Source organism: Prionailurus bengalensis, chromosome E2 (genome assembly GCF_016509475.1).
Source record: "Prionailurus bengalensis isolate Pbe53 chromosome E2, Fcat_Pben_1.1_paternal_pri, whole genome shotgun sequence".
Classification (NCBI taxonomy): domain Eukaryota; kingdom Metazoa; phylum Chordata; class Mammalia; order Carnivora; family Felidae; genus Prionailurus; species Prionailurus bengalensis.
Genome location: NC_057352.1, coordinates 57,674,285 through 57,689,962, shown reverse-complemented (window position 1 = coordinate 57,689,962; position 15,678 = coordinate 57,674,285). Strand labels below are relative to the sequence as shown.

The following is a 15,678-nucleotide window of genomic DNA, read 5'->3' as shown; positions in this document are numbered from 1 at the left end:
GAGCCTCTGGTCACATCCTGCCTTCCCTCCCTTCGGCCACGGCCACGGCCACGAGGCCCTCCCTGTCTGCCTCCCCTTCGGTCACCTGTCCCGGCCCCTTTCCTGACCCTTCCCCCCTCCCCCCCCCCCGCCCCCCCGCCCCTCTGGCCTCTGGGCTTTCCTCACTGCACTTGGCTTCCCCACTGCCTGCAGGGCTCCGCCCCCCTGGCCCCCAGCTTCCTCAGAGCCCCCTTCCCAGACTGGCGAGACTGGCGCGGCGCTCCCATCCCCACCGTCCTGTTCCCCTTCACCCTTTTCTCCTCTTCTCACAATAGAGGTAGATGTCACTGGCTAGATACCACATGTGTTACTTGTGTATCCCCCCCTCCCCACACTTACACACACACACACACACACACACACGCACACGCGTGCTGGGTCAGTGCCCTGAGGTCGGGGTCCGTTGGGTTTTGGTTGCTGCCCTGGTCCTGCCACCCGCTCAGAGCCCGGCCGTGTGCGGTGTGGGAGTCGGACCGCTGAGCCGAGCCGCCCGGCAGCCCCGTGGGGCTCCGTTCTCCCTCCGCACGCCTTCCTCCCGGTGCCTGCTGCACGGTCTGCTCCGGGCCTGCGCCTGCTGGTGGGGCCCGCTCCCCGCCGGCCTTGCGTCTCCAGGTTGGTGTCGCAGAGCCTCCCTCCTGTGCAGGGAACTTGCGGGTGCTCGGCACGCCCCGTGTGCTCCCGGTCTGTGACGTAGTAGCTTGTTCTGGCTGCCCCGCTCCCCTCCCGTTTCCATGACTTCCAGCCCTACCAGCCCCGGCTCTGCCAGAGCCCGCTGCCCTCCACCTCATCAGCAGAGGCCTCCCGTCGGACCCAGAATGACTCTTGGTGCGGTGTCGTGGCCCCGTGCGTGCATGCTCCTGTGGTGGCGGCCCGCTCTTTGCTTAGCCCTTGGCGTTCGTCTCTGGCCTCCCTGCGGGGCCACACCGGACACTTGGAGAGCACGATACGAAATTGTATGGTGTCCTGGGCAAACGTAGACAGAACAGCTTAGGGATACTGCGGTGTCCCATTTTCCAGAACCTAAAAAGTTTAACTTTTCTGTTTGGGAGAGAGCCTATTACCTTAGGCGTTTTTAAAGTTTAAAACCCCTTTAACCCTTTCTTCCCATTTCTCTGTCTTTTAAAGTCAGTCGCCTGCCATTACTTGTACAAGAACATCAGCCATCTCTTTGATGTGGGCTAGATGGTATGAGGTTGCTGTCTGTACCTGTGGTCGAATTATTTTGGATCAGGTTTAATTAAAGTGGCTCTGGCACAGTTAGGTCTAAGGTTTGCTCACTAGTATCGCTTGCTAATATTTGTAATGTGTAGTCCACATACGTCTTAGATTGTTTGGCTCGAGGCAGGAGACGTGAAGGGATTTCTTTTGTTTTTTTTAAAAACTTGCCTTAATTGAATGAGAGACCTATTTAAATCTTTTCCACTATAAGTTCATTTAACATAACATGAGAACTCTTAGTACCAGTGATGAGCTCTGTCTTCTTTGACCAGTAATACTGTAATAAAGTGAGGTATATGCTTCATGTAATTGTATTCTGTGATATCTCATCACTGCAAGTGTCAAGTGTAAATAAAAATTGGGGCTCACTCCCAAGTGGATTGTGGCTTATTTGGTGTCCCCTGTTGCTTTCCTTTGGTCTTTCCGTTCTGATCTTTGGTTTTAATTTCTTTGTTCTTGTGGTTGGCATTCACATTGTTGTTCTTTGTGTTGATATGGAAATAACTTCTAAAATTTCATTTCCATCTGACGAGCTCTGTTCAACCAGCCATAGTCTCCAGGGCCAGAGAAGGCCTGCTTTTCAGGATCGTGTGTTGTGACAGCAGTGAAATCCGAAATATTAAACTTTCCAAACTTGTTTAGATACTCTAGCTTTATGAGTATTTTCCTGTGTATAGATGCACATCCAAATAGTTCCAGAAACCACAAAGTCCTTGTTGCTCTAAAACACCAGATTTCTGCCTGAGGAATGGGTTTTAATAATTTGGTACCTCTCTTCAAAGGGGGCTGACTCCTGGTCCTAAGTGTGTGTGTGTGTGTGTGTGTGTGTGTGTGTGTGTGTGTGTGTGTTTAGAAACAGGTAGCAGTGTGAGGCCTGTCTTATTTCATTGATTTGTGTTCCCCTTGCTGGATTATTTATGTTTCTGGTGGGATCAGTGAAAACTCAGTGGGATTTTTCTGGGCATGCTATCGCTGTGTGTGTGTGTGTGTGTGTATGTATGTTTTACTGCTGCTCCATATTTCGTTGTGAAGAATGATCATTTCTCCTGCCATTCAGGTATTGGGAAGGGATCTGTGCCTGCGTGAAATTTAGCACTCCGATGACACTTTTCTCTGGCAGCACTTTCTCTCACAAGCTGTCCTCCCGTATCACTTCTCAGTAAAGAGGTGATCTGGTTTTATAACCGATTCAGTAGCTTAGATTTCTTCAAGGTGAGGCTTCATGTAAAATAAATTCAGTGGCTGTGGAAACTCTTCTGTGTTCTCTTCATAGACTTGGCAGAAGAAAGGTGTCATTTAAGTAACTTTGCAGCATAGTTTTTTGAAAGACAGTGGCAAGTGTTTGACTCGTATTTTGTTCTTAGGTGTTACTTTACAGTAGAAGGTTAGGCTGTATACCGCGCTCCTGCCTGAAGAGTTGGAGAAATGTAGGGGCTGGGGGAGGAGCCTAAGGACGGGCCGCGAGTGAGGAGGATGGTCTGCGGCAGGAGCGGGGTCCCTCCTCCCATCTGGCCGCGAGGGTGGGCAGTGTTCCTGGCCTTGCCCGCCATGCCCCTTCTTCTCCGTGTCCTTTCTTATCTTTGACGCCGTCTTCAATCTCCTTTTCCCCGGGAAGAAGTGAGCAGTAACTAAAGAAAGAAACGGTAAGGTGTCGCGCGCCCGTGCACGTCTGTCTCGCGTCCTCACTGGGCATCTTTGGGCCCTGGCCCCCGCCCGGCTCGCTGTGTTTTGCAGGCCGCCAGGGCGCCCCGAGTGACCGCTGCCCGCTCGACTGGGGTTCTGTGCTGCAGATGGCGTGTAGGACTCACTTGTCTGGGCCGCAGTGAGAGGCGCCTGAGGCCCAAGATGGAGAAGAAACGAAGAAAGAAATGAAAGCCTCTTTTCAGGCCAAACCACAAAAGGCCATGAAATTTAACTTTTATTTACGTCGGACAAGACTGTAAAACGGCCGATCGATGATGTTTCGGCTCTTCGCCGAGACAAAAATTGACTAATAATCCGGGAAGAAAAACGTGCGATTTGAATATATGAGGTTTTATGACCATATTCACTTATGACCATGAAGCTTGTCAACATCTGGCTGCTTCTGCTAGTGGTTTTGCTCTGTGGGAAGAGACATCTGGGTGACAGACTGGAGAAGAAGGCTTCTGAAAAGGCCCCGTGCCCTGGCTGTTCCCACCTGACTTTGAAGGTGGAATTCTCCTCAACGGTCGTGGAATATGGTAATGAGGTTTGAAATGTTAGCCCTCCCCCCCCCCGTTTTTTTTAAACTTAATTTCACACATTGGCTTTTGTCAAAAAAGACCTTTCCCTTTTTTCCTCAGTAATTTTAAATGAGGTGAGCTCACAGCACTTGGATGTTCGCGCTACTGAAATTTGCTTTCCCAATATAGGTAGTTTCTGCGAGGCAAGGAGATTGGGGTTCGGAATTAGTTCCCTAAAACCTGATTCTTGGGAACAGATGCCGTTGTAGCTGCTGAGGGTGGGGAGTGGGGAGGTGCTGACTGCTTGTGTGGGGAGGCCAGATGTGAACAAACCAGTAGTCTGCTAGAATCCACTTGAAATTTTGTTACTGTTTCAGTAAAATAAAACTGAACCTTTATCCCTGAATCCCTTTTTTGTATTCCAAAAACTTACACGCATCTCTCTGCCACATGTTTGAACTTGGGTTAATATTCGCTTTTTGAAAAATAGCACAGGTATCCAGTTTTGTGTGATGTCAGGGGATTTGTACAGATCGTTTTAACTCAGGGCTCCGGAAGCTGCCATCCAGGGCATTTAAACCAGGCTTTCAGTCTTGCTCCTACCGTAGGTTTTGGGATCTGGAAAGTTTTCTTTTACCCGAGAAATGGTAGCCTAGCTACGATCTTCCATTGTAATACGTGGCCGTAAATTCTCATTTTTATTTGTGGTCCTTGATTTCAGAATATATTGTGGCTTTCAATGGATACTTCACAGCCAAAGCTAGAAATTCTTTTATTTCAAGCGCCTTGAAGAGCAGTGAAATAGACAACTGGAGAATCATTCCTCGAAACAACCCCTCCAGTGACTACCCTAGTGATTTTGAGGTGATTCAGATAAAAGAAAAACAGAAAGCGGGGCTGCTAACCCTTGAAGATCATCCCAACATCAAACGGGTGACACCCCAGCGGAAAGTCTTTCGTTCGCTCAAGTACGCGGAGTGTGAGTATTACGACCTCGTCTCTGTCGGTTTCTGCCTCACGTGGGTTCAGAGAGAGAACGTGCATTTTCACAGGTGATGCGTCCCACCACCCTGCCCCTGACCTTCCCGTGCACCGTTCCACACTGGCAGAATAGCGGAGAAATGGTTCGATACCCGAATCCCTTCATCTAGTTTTGTCAGTTGTGAATGTCTTCTTGCCAGGAATTTAAAAAACGAAAAACAGGCTTCCTGCTGTTCTGGTGGGAAGAAATCTGCCAGTTTTCAGCGGAGGACGATAGTGGTCCTTGCTGCTGCTGGAAGGGGTTTTCACCCGGCGCCCCTCGGCGCCTGCAGGCCAGAGGCCCTGCGTCCCTCCGTCCTGAAGTGGGAGACGGTGTCTTTGACTCTCCTCTTGGGTTGTCGTGTGCTTCTGTCGGTGTGGGGTTTTTTTAAGTTGGGTTTTTTTTTGGTTGGTTTGTTTGAGAGGCAGGGATGGGCATAGAGAGAGGGAGAGAGAATCCCACGCAGGATTCGCACCGTTAGCGCAGAGCCTGATACGGAGCTTGAACTCACAAACCGCAAGACTGTGACCTGAGCCGAAATCAAGAGTCAGATGCTTAACCAGCTGAGCCACCCAGGCACCCTTGTGTGTTTGTTTTTAAGGAATCTTGTAAAACATCCTTTCTCTGGGTTTCATTTTGTTTTTTTGAGCACCTCCTGACCTTGCCCAGGTTAGCTGGCCCTCCTTTGAGCCCTCAGCTCTGCGGGTGTGAGGACGGCAGCAGTTTGATGATTGTCCTTTCAGCTCGAGGGCTTACTCCTTCCCCTTTGTCGGTAACTTGGGCTTGTCAGGATAGAGTTTGTTCTTCAATACTGAATTGCTTATTTATTACATAGTGTTTTCCAAAGCTTGCTTATTACCAAAGAAAAGGTTTTTTTTCCATTTGTCATAAACTAGGGTAACAAATCGTGAGTTCCGGTATCATTTACTGTCATTTCTTTCATGGGAAGGAAGGAAATAAAATTTTGCTTTTCTCCCTTTGTCTGTCAGGTGCTAGGCCCGAGAGCCGCTGAGGTTTAGAAACAGCACCAGGCGTTGGGGGAGCCAAGCTCCTGTGCACGTAGCGGGACAAGCCGGCTCTCGGGGCGGCTGCAGAGTTCGGGGGTCTCGCTTCCTCGAGCTCTTTGTACCGGTCCAGATGTTTTGTAATGTCATTTCTCTTTAAAACCTCAAAACAATTCAGGAAGATAAAAACAAAACAAACCTCGTACAGTTAGCCAGATACGTGCATTGTACCTTTTTAGCGTAGACAGCTCCAGAACGTTTCAAGAAACTTGGAAATTTCTAATTTAAGCATAGCAGTCATAGAATCTCAGAGTCGGGTTCCCTTCCGTGCGCCCTCCGCCCTGGTCGTCAGGTGTGGCACTTGCCAGCGCGAGCGGGAACCGCGCGCCTCACGGGCCGGTCCTGTCGTCATCTGCTGCCTTGTGTGGGAAGCACCTTTCCTTTCAGCTTCCAGTCTTCTTGTCCAGCAGACGGAAGAAAGGCCCCCTGTCTCCTAGGGTTCTCACGGAAATGAAGGAAAATCGTGCACGTGTGAGAGCTTAGCAGCATGGGCAGGATGTAAATAGACATGAAATGCTGCGTATTTCTCTGGCTCTGCTGTTCAGAGGCTCCGCTTTATTTTGGCTGGAACGTGTCCCACCCTGGATCCCATCCCTGGCTCTGTCCCTGGCTGTAAGACAGAGCTATCCTGTTTCCCACACGGCAGTGGTTATACTGCAAAGAGTCCACGGGGCTGCTCTTGGCAGATTCTCCTCCCCAGATTCGTCAGCGGTCCCTGCAGTGATGCGGGTTCAAGTGCACTCACCCTTTTAACTGCTTTCCTTCCAGTACTGTCCGGTTCTCCTAATAAATTGCTCTTCCACAGGGAAGCCCAGAGCCGAGCTCATTGCCAAGGTGGGGTCTGGTCTGCGTCCGGTAGACGGCACCACTCTGCCGTCGGCACCCCCGGTGTGGCCCCATGCTGTGGGCTCCGAGAGCAGAGTCACCGTGGCACGTCGAGTGCGGAAGAATTTCCGTTGCTCTGTGCAAAGAATTACTTAAGGGGATTGACAGGATTATATGTTTTTCTGGCTCCCTGCACTTTCATGGGGGAGCCTGATGAGACAGGAATAAGAAGGAGTCGTTTGCTATAGAGACAGAACTTGAGGGACGCCTGGGTGGCTCTGTCGGTTAAGCGTCCCAACTCGATTCCAGTCCAGGTCATCATCTCACAGTTCGTGGGCTCGTGTCCCACGTTGGGCTCTGTGCTGACAGCGCAGAGCCTGCTTGGGATTCTCTCTCTCCCTTTCTCTCTGCTCCTCCCCCCCGCCCTCCCTCCCCCCCCCCCCCACGTTCTCTCTCTCTTAAATAAACGTTAAAAAAAAAAAACACAAAAACTTCAGTGGTAGTGTGGATGTGCTCTTCTGAAAACTGATTCGAGATGCGATTTTTCTTCATGGTACCGGGGTCCTGAAAGGTAAGGATGGCTTTCGTGGTGTTTCTTTTGCTTTTTTCTTCCATCTTCAACAAAGTAAGGTATTTACAGATAGTGAAATTCATGGTTTTCAGCGCACAGGTTGGCAGGCGTTGGTAAGTGTGCAGCCGGCTGTCCACCAGCAAAATCCAGATACGACGCAGCTCATCGTCCTCAGAAACCCCCCGACTCCTTTCTGGTTTTGCTGTTTGAAAGGGGACACTGGGGACACTCTGGTCGGCACGTTGAGGGTCGGGAGCAGTATACACTTGGGAAAAGGTCCTACTGATGTTTGACCAGAGACTGGCCTGATGGGCTCACGTGTCTTTTGTTGTCCCAGAAGCCCAGTGCTGGGACCCATCACCAGTGGTCAGTGGTCAGTGGCCATTTTCTTGTTTTTTTTTTTTGTTTGTTTGTTTTAAACCTTCTGGTTCAATGAGAACCAGTTCCTGAGGAAAAATCAGGCAAATCTTATTTTTCCAGTTTTAGTCGCGAGGGACTTTTATTTCTTTAAACGTTATTTTATCGGCCCCGCTGTGCCTTCCGTCAGTTAGAAAATCTCGGGCAGAGGACTGTTGGGGGAGAATAAGGATCACGGACCGACGTCCCGTCGGTGCAGCCGCAGGGAGAGACCGCCCCTGCGCCCCCCGGGCCGTCCAGGGGCGGTCGTCCTCTTTCCCTCCTGGCTGCCGGGTCGCTGCCAAGCGGCTCCTTTTCTGACCCCTGTCCCCTTGGCTCTCGCCGACCCCGCAGCGCCCTGTAACGAGACCCGGTGGAGCCGCAAGGGGCAGTCGTCCCGGCCCCTGCGCAGAGCCAGCCTGTCCCTGGGCTCCGGGTTCTGGCACGCCACGGGAAGGCATTCGAGCCGGCGGCTGCTGAGGGCCATCCCGCGCCAGGTGGCCCAGACCCTGCAGGCGGACGTGCTGTGGCAGATGGGCTACACAGGTGGGTGCCTCCGTCCCCGCGCCTGCCCCCCGCCGCTGCCCCCTCTGCCCTCTGCCGCGCGGGCGTCTGTCTCTCTGGCCGCTCTGTCCGTCTTTCCTGTATCGTTTCTGTACCGTCTGCTCCACGGGGTTCAGGCTGCGTATGGCACTGGGGACCACCTCCTGGGAACGAAAACTCCCACCCAGTGCGGCTTTTCCTCACTGATGGATCACGGCAGAAAACTCCTCTCCTAACTACTGTGGGGCTCGTACCCTGACCCAGACAGAGGTTTCTCCAGCCCCCATCTGTCATGCCGGTCTCGCGGTCCTTCCCCGTGTCCCCCAGCCTTGGAGACCCTTATGTCTCCCTTGACTTCCTCAGCTCCCGCCCTGCAGAATATCCTAGACACTTAGACGCTCACGCCTGGTGGACTGACCTTTTATTAAGTGAGCGTCACCTCGTGGTTTTCTCCTTTTAGGATGAGAATTCTTCACAGAACAGATTCTCTCTAATCAGAAGAGCATTTTCTTTCCCCCTAAGCCAAGTGGTTTTCGAGATAACGTGTGCATCATTCAGACGTAAGCAGTAGGTGTCGGTTATCTCCCGTGTGATCGATTGCTCCATGTAACGGCCATACGTAAACGCAGCTCTCACACCGGAAAGACCCCACCTTCCTGACGTCTCTTAGCTGTTAAATACCACGAAGGTCCTATATTTTTTACTTAGTCTCTAGAATTTCTTGATCTGGCAGTGTCCGTCTCAACATCCGTGCCCACAGCTTTTGGCCCGTGTCCGAAGTATAGCCAAGTGCACAGTATAGTGCTTTTCCTTAAAATGTGATCGTCCCCGCTTGCCTCCGGCAGCCCCCGTGTCAGAAGTCATTAGCGAGCAGCGTCCGTGAAGACCTGGGAGTAGTGTCCCCTCTCCTGAGCGTGTGTTCCCTGTTGGTGGCCTTCGCTCTCCGTGGCCTCTCTGAGGAGATGAGGGCATGGAGACCTGGGGGAAACCACTCCTTTGTGGAGGACGGAGACCTGGAGACAGTTGAGGGGTGTCCCCAGTCACGCCCCGAGAACCTCAAGTCTTGTTAGCTGCAGGTGAATGGTATCCCCCCTCCCCCCTGCCCCCAGCATCCCCTTTTCCTCGTCTTGGCTCAACCGGTTTCCCTGGAGCGCCTGACCTGACTCGCGCAGGGCGGGCTCTGGGCCTCTGTGACAGGTCGTTCTCTCGGTGTCCCCAGGAGGAGTAGATTTTATGGACAAAATCCAAAAAGATGATTTGTCCAAACACGATCACGCTTGCTTGTGTTTTGGAATCAGGCGCTCACGTGAGGGTTGCTGTTTTTGACACTGGGCTGAGCGAGAAGCACCCCCACTTCAAAAACGTGAAGGAGAGAACCAACTGGACCAACGAGCGAACACTGGACGACGGTGGGTGGCGATGCCGTGGCGTGACCCGGTCTTTGTCCCTCGCTCCTGCCCCCGGTTTTATGGGTTAAGAGTACGGTTTTCCGTGTGCTGATCCCACAGCCGGTGCAGCGGTCACTGAGACAAACCCAAGCTCGTGTGCCTTTGGGCAGAAACGTCTCACCATCCCGGGCTGTCGGGGGGGTAGAGTGTGAGCAGCGAGGGCTGTCTGGCGGAGGAGCACTTCCCGCCCGTCTGGGAGGGGGCGGGGTGCCCAGAATCGAGGCGGCTGTGGCGTGGCTCGGTCGGTCCGGGGCTCGGGGCAAGAGAGCCCGTTTGAATTGGCGGCTCGATATGTTGTATCTCAGCGCATGCGATCAGCTGTGTTTTACGACTGTTCTCCTCTTGGTCTCCAGGGCTGGGCCACGGCACGTTTGTGGCAGGTGTGATAGCCAGCATGCGGGAATGCCAAGGCTTTGCTCCGGATGCAGAACTTCATATTTTCAGGGTCTTTACCAATAACCAGGTAGGTGTTTCCGAGGACTCCCAAAACTTGAGGAGCTGATACCGAAACGTAGAAAGTAAAACATGGGAGGACACACGCTGATTTAGAAGCAGCAGCCGCCTCGATGCCGAGCCCCTTCCCGTGTCTCCCACGGGCCCTGCCATCCCGCCACTGCCCCTTCCGTGTGGCTTCGCCCTTCTGCCACCACGCCTCCGTCGGCCTCCCGCGAACCCTGAAGACCCCACTCCGAGGGCCGTGGTGGTTCCTCCCCGTCTCGCTCCTTCCTGGGCCCCTGGGCCCCGACGTCCGTGGGCACGTTGTGCTTCCTAGACGAGAGAAGAAGGGCACGTTGGTGTTCGCCACCCCTACTGTGTGGTGACGGGCTCGAGGGCCGGCTCCGTACCACGGCCCCCGGTGTCACGCTGGATGGTGTGCTTCCCGACCCCGCTTCCTCGCCTCCTAAATATTTATAGAACGGGGGAGGGTCTTCGTGTTTACTTACTTTTCAGATTTTATTTTTGCGTACATGGCAAATAGCTCAAAAATATCTGAAGGCAACACGGGGAAAATCCCCCCAGCCTTTTCCCGGCCCGCAGGGGGTTTCCCTTACACCTCACGTCTCCCCTGTGACAGTTTCTCCGTTTCACGTATCGCCTCTTCCTGGAATTTTTTTTTGCCTGTACAGGCAAACGTAAACACGTTTTGTTTTTAAAAGCCTTTAAGAAACAGAAATCTTAAATTCTTAAACAAATACTTAAATCCCTTTTGTACTAGAAGTTTAATTTAGTGTTTTATAAAAACATCTGAACGGTGATACAGAAAGCCATTTGACTCTGCCAGGAAATGGAATATCAGAGAAATAATTTTATGAAATAACTTTTTTATGAGGTTTGTCCTTCAGTCTGTTGAGGAATCAAGAACCTAGACAAATACGTTAACCTACGTAGAAACTCTCAAAGGGAAGTGTCTTAGGATAAATCCTCTGAAGGAGGGGCAGTTACAGGCTTGGGGGTTCACCCCGGCAGGTGTACGTTAAGCTGAGGAGCTGGACGTTCAACCCGGAGAGACAAGCCACCCTCAGGACGCGGCTCTCCCTCGAGTCCAGCTGCAGGGACTAAGAATTTCCAGGTGCCAGAGTTTATATTTCGGAGCACTGTTTGTTCTTGGTTTTTATTTCTGAAATCGAAGTTAACGCGTCACGCTGCTTCAGAGGCTGTACTCTGCCTTTAGCAACAAAACCCTCTTGTGGCACCCGGAGGCTCCCTGAGGCCCCTAAAGTCGTTTTTGGCCATTGAACTAGGTATCCTACACCTCCTGGTTCCTGGACGCCTTCAACTACGCCATCCTGAAGAAGGTGGATGTGCTGAACCTCAGCATCGGCGGCCCCGACTTCATGGACCATCCCTTCGTCGACAAGGTGGGTCGTGTCCCCGCGCAAAGGACCGTGCTCCTGATGATGGCTTCTGCTCTGAGCGCTTCGTCCCTGCTGTGCTGGTGGCCCCTCACCCGCGAGGCGCTTGCCTAGTGAGGACGATGGGCGGTGGCGCGAGCTTCGGGGACTCGTGTTGGAGGCCGCACGTTGTGCCGTGTTGGTTTCTGCTCCGAACAGCGCCTTTCTGCACCTGCGCGGAGAGCGGGCTCCTCCGTGTCCATCGTGAGGCCCGCGATGGACACGTTTTCTCAGGCCCGTGATGAGGCCCGTTTTCTCAGCACCGCGAAAACGCCGGTTGGCAAACATCCATGCCCGCGAGGGTCTAGCGTTACGTGTTCGAGGGCACCCTTCTTTTTCGAGGATTATTTTTAGGAGTCGTAGGTATTTTTGGATAGTTCTGTGTTGATTGTTTGAGAGCGGTATGTTTTCATAATTAAATGTTTGCTCGTCCCGTAGGTGTGGGAATTAACGGCTAACAACGTAATCATGGTTTCTGCTATTGGCAACGATGGGCCTCTATACGGGTAAGTATTCCCCGCAGGGATGAGTTGGAGGTGCCTTTCCCCCTCAAATAACTGTAGATCTGTGGTCTGACTCTGTGTCTGTCTGTCTGAAGCTCTGTATCGTGGGAACGTTCCGCTCACAACCAGCCAGACCGTGCGACGAACCAGGTGCCCACCACCCACTGCCCCACTGGTCCGCTCAGGCCCTTCTTGTTTCTGTTTGTTTGTCTGTTTATTTTCTTATTTTGCCGTGATCAGTTTGGAGGCCTGCAGTTTCTGTTCTACTTAAAAAAACCAAACCAAAACACCCAGAAAAGTAAAGCTTCTAGAAAGGAGTGGATTCTGCAGTTTTTAGCGAGGCCCGCTCTGTGCGAGGCCCGGGGGCGAGGCGGTAAACGGGACGGGTGCCTTCTTAGGAAAGACGGGGTTCAGACGCAGCAGGGCGGACGGAGATGAAAGTGCGGGTGGCGTGACACACCCGATGGCCTCTGAGGGTTGACACACGGGGCCGGTCGGAGGGGAGCAGAGGGGACCGCTTGTGCCGGGTCGTCACGGTGAGCTGAAGCGGCGTGGGAGGCGAGACGTCGGCCGGGGGGTCGTAGGCAGTACGCCCGTGTCTGCTCAGGGACCGCTGTTGGCTCTCCCCCGCGGCTCCGGTTTGTATTCCGCGTGATGTGCGTGAGTCGTCTCTGGCGCCGACACGCTTCTGCAGCGGGACGCGTGTCTTCCTCCTGGTCGGGTTCCCGGGATGTGCTCGGTTCGGTGCCGTGCGGAGGGCGTGAGGTAACCACCGAGGAGGAGGAGGAAAGGCAGAGGCTGCCTCCCCCCCTCCGCAGTCCCAGTAGGGGGGGAGGACGTGCGCGCGGCGGCCCCGTGTCACTCGCCGCGTCGTGCGGCGACATCCCTGAGCGCGCGTGCCAGGCCGTGAGGGTTGATGGACTTACACAGAGGGTCCGGGCGCAGGGTCAGGCCGCACCGTATGAGGTTGACGTTTGTCCAGGTCAGAAACTGCCTGTGGGTGGCAGGGTCCCGGCCCGGTAGTTGTTAGTGATGCCATCTTCTTGTGCGGGGGCCCAGGGTTCTGGAGTGGCTGTGCTGCCGGGCGTCTGTGCCGTGTGTGACCCGCAGGGTGACGGGCGTCAGCATCCCCGAGCTGCGGCTCCACCACGAGGAGCGTCCGGTACCGGGTCATCGCCTCCGGTTTTCTCGTTTCCCCGTTTCATGTGTTTCCCTTTGGCCGCCTTTCCCATTTCTGCCCCCCACCCCCCCAGAATCCAGCCTGTGTCCCACCGGGGCGATGTGGGGTCATGCTGTGGGACAGCACAGGCCGTGGGGCCCTCCCGTCCCTGGGCCTCAGCCTCGCTGCCCGTCACGGAGGCCCGAGGCCACCGTGCTCGGGAGGACGGCCTCCAACGGAGGGCGCTGTGAACCTGGAGCCCCCGGGAGCGGTACCTTCCTTCTTCTTCCTCGGTGTCGGTTCCTGCTCATCAGATGGATTCTAGCAGTCTTCTTATTCAGGAACCCGCAGGGGGTTGTCGTTGCCTAATCACGTCCACGCTTTTCTTTGTGGTTTTCAAGCACTTCGGCCTCGTCTTGACTTACGTTGTGTTGCTGTGATTTGTTTCACTCTGATTTCTTTGCAGATCTGTGCACTTGAGGTATTAAGGAGAACTAGGTGGTTTTCTTCTGCACCTTGTCTGGCATGTGAGGGGCTCAGGACGAGGGCCTAGGGGGTCGTTCCCGGGTTCCCTGGGAGGAAGGGAAGCACCGTGCAGGTGATCAGTTGAGAACCGTGACTTCCTGAAGGTGGCAGAGAAGTGTGGGACCTGGTGGGGACAGGACGCACACCCTGGGAAAGTTTGAAAGTGAAATGAGAACGTGTGAGTGGGTGCGGGTCGTGATCGCGTGAAGTCTCGTGCTGGTCGGAGGAAGGGTTCCTCAGATTGCAGAAGCACGAGGGCCAAGTGCGTCTTGGGCCGCAGGGTGATTGATAGGTTGAGACGGAGGGAAAGAGAGAGAAGGTGCTCCGTGTACGAGATGATGGCCTCGGCCCAGCACACAGGTGGCAGAGAGCGTGGCCTTTGGACAGCCATGAGGAGCCTCAGGAGAACCTAACGCCATCTCGGGTATTTCTGGGAGTATTGGTCCTTACCTGAATGACTCATTTGAAATTACCTCTCGGGGCACCTGGGGGGCTCAGTCGTTTAAGTGTCCGACTTTGGCCCAGGTCAAGATCTCACAGTTCATGAGTTTGAGCCCTGCGTCGGGCTCTGTGCTGACAGCTCAGAGCCCGGAGCCTGCTTTGGATTCTGTGTCTCCCTCTCTCTCTGCCCCTCTCCCTGCTCATGCTCGTGCTCTGTCTCTGTCAAAAATAAATAAACTTAAGAAAAACATTTTTTAAATTACCTCTCTTCCCTTGTGTTTTTGTGCCTCGTTGTAGCACTCTGAATAACCCTGCTGACCAAATGGACGTGATTGGAGTGGGCGGCATTGACTTTGAGGATAACATCGCCCGCTTCTCTTCAAGGGGAATGACGACCTGGGTAGGCTTGTCTTCACCAGTGGGATGTGGCACACAGAACCGTCTGTGTTCGAGCCCTGGGTGTGTGCGTGGGTGTGTGCGTAGGTGCGCGCACAGAAAGCCGCTGGGGAGGAGGCCGAGGTGTGGGTGCCTGCCCACAAGAGGTCTGGCCCCTCTGTCGTCTGCCGCTTCGTGGTGACATGCTAGGCAGGGGCTGGTTCCAAGTGGTGCTTCTGCGGCCGCTTCTTTGTAACTGACCTCTGAGTAACTCACTTTTAGGTTGGTCGGATTCACCCCCCCCCCCAACCCCCCCGTCCTACCTGGGGGAAAGGTGAGCAGTCCTCCGTGCCGGGTGGCATGGTTTTTCTGGTGTCAGGAAGCAGGAGAAGCCAGTGAGAGCAGCTTATCAGCTCTGCTGCCTTGGAAATCATTATATTTAGCTGGAAAAATTGAAGTAACTCCAGAAAGTTCATTACTTCAGCTACTTGGGGTTTAACTGTGCCTCTGAATCATCCTGCTTTACCCACCCCCCCAACACAGCCCCCCGGAACAGGGTTGGATGTGAAGTTAGCTGCAGCACTTGGGTCCTCCTCCCAGCCTCTCCCGGGGCTGTGAATCATGGGCCATGTCTTTGGCCTTTCCCCAGGCCTTGTTTTGTAGTGGCGTTGTGAGTGTTGTTCCTGACGGGTCTGCAGAGCTGCCCTTGAAGGCACCTTTGCTCAGTGCCCCACATGGATACGGGTCCAGTGTCGATTTGTGTTGGAGTGCCAGGAAAGATTTTTCACTTCAACTTGCTGTATTTCTTTCTTACACAATGTAAGATCCTGTTGTAATTCACGTTTTGCCTCCATTTCCAGGAAATTCAAGAGAGTATTCCGTTAAAATCTTTTTTTTTTTTAAACACTTTTTAAGTCTATTTTGAGAGAGAGAGCAAGTGGCGTAGGGACAGAGAGAGATGGGAGAGAGAGAGAATCCCAAGCAGGCTCTGCACTGTCAGCGCAGAGCCCAATACGGGGCTCGAACTCACGAACCGCAAGATTGTGACCTGAGCCGAAATCAAGAGTCGGACGCTTAACCCACTGAGCTCCCGGGCGCCCCAAGAGTACTCAGTTAAAACCTTGAGTTACTCCTGCAGTTACATGTGGATTTCCCCTCTGAAATCCCAACTGAAGTCTTCAGTATTATTCCCTGTAAAGAAACAGTTTCCTTTTTTAATTTTTGATTTTAATTTCCTGATCTTTTTAACGTGTCTCTAATTTTTAGTTTAGAGATAGAGCAATTTCCAGTTTCTGGCCTTGCAGAATTTGAAATAGTCGCTTTTAATTGTTTTATGACCTGACCCTTTTGTACCGGTTACTATAAAACGTGCCAAAAATTATTTTCTACGTTGTCCTTTTGGCTGATTTTTTTCTATCGCGGTGAATTCTGGACCAGAGCCAGCGTGCTAGTAA

The 15,678-nt window shown here is 53.1% G+C and overlaps 1 protein-coding gene across 1 annotated transcript in view; it reads left to right on the top strand.

Moving 5' to 3' along the window:
• MBTPS1 (membrane bound transcription factor peptidase, site 1) overlaps positions 1–15,678 on the top strand; it is a 52,306-nt gene that overhangs the window by 9,509 nt on the left and 27,119 nt on the right. Inside the window, exons 2-9 of the mRNA XM_043599770.1 lie at positions 2,992–3,479; positions 4,183–4,440; positions 7,693–7,884; positions 9,180–9,290; positions 9,683–9,792; positions 11,072–11,188; positions 11,660–11,727; positions 14,147–14,249. Coding sequence (XP_043455705.1) covers positions 3,311–3,479; positions 4,183–4,440; positions 7,693–7,884; positions 9,180–9,290; positions 9,683–9,792; positions 11,072–11,188; positions 11,660–11,727; positions 14,147–14,249 — 1,128 coding nt within the window. The 5' untranslated portion in view covers positions 2,992–3,310. The remainder of the gene's footprint in view (positions 1–2,991; positions 3,480–4,182; positions 4,441–7,692; positions 7,885–9,179; positions 9,291–9,682; positions 9,793–11,071; positions 11,189–11,659; positions 11,728–14,146; positions 14,250–15,678) is intronic.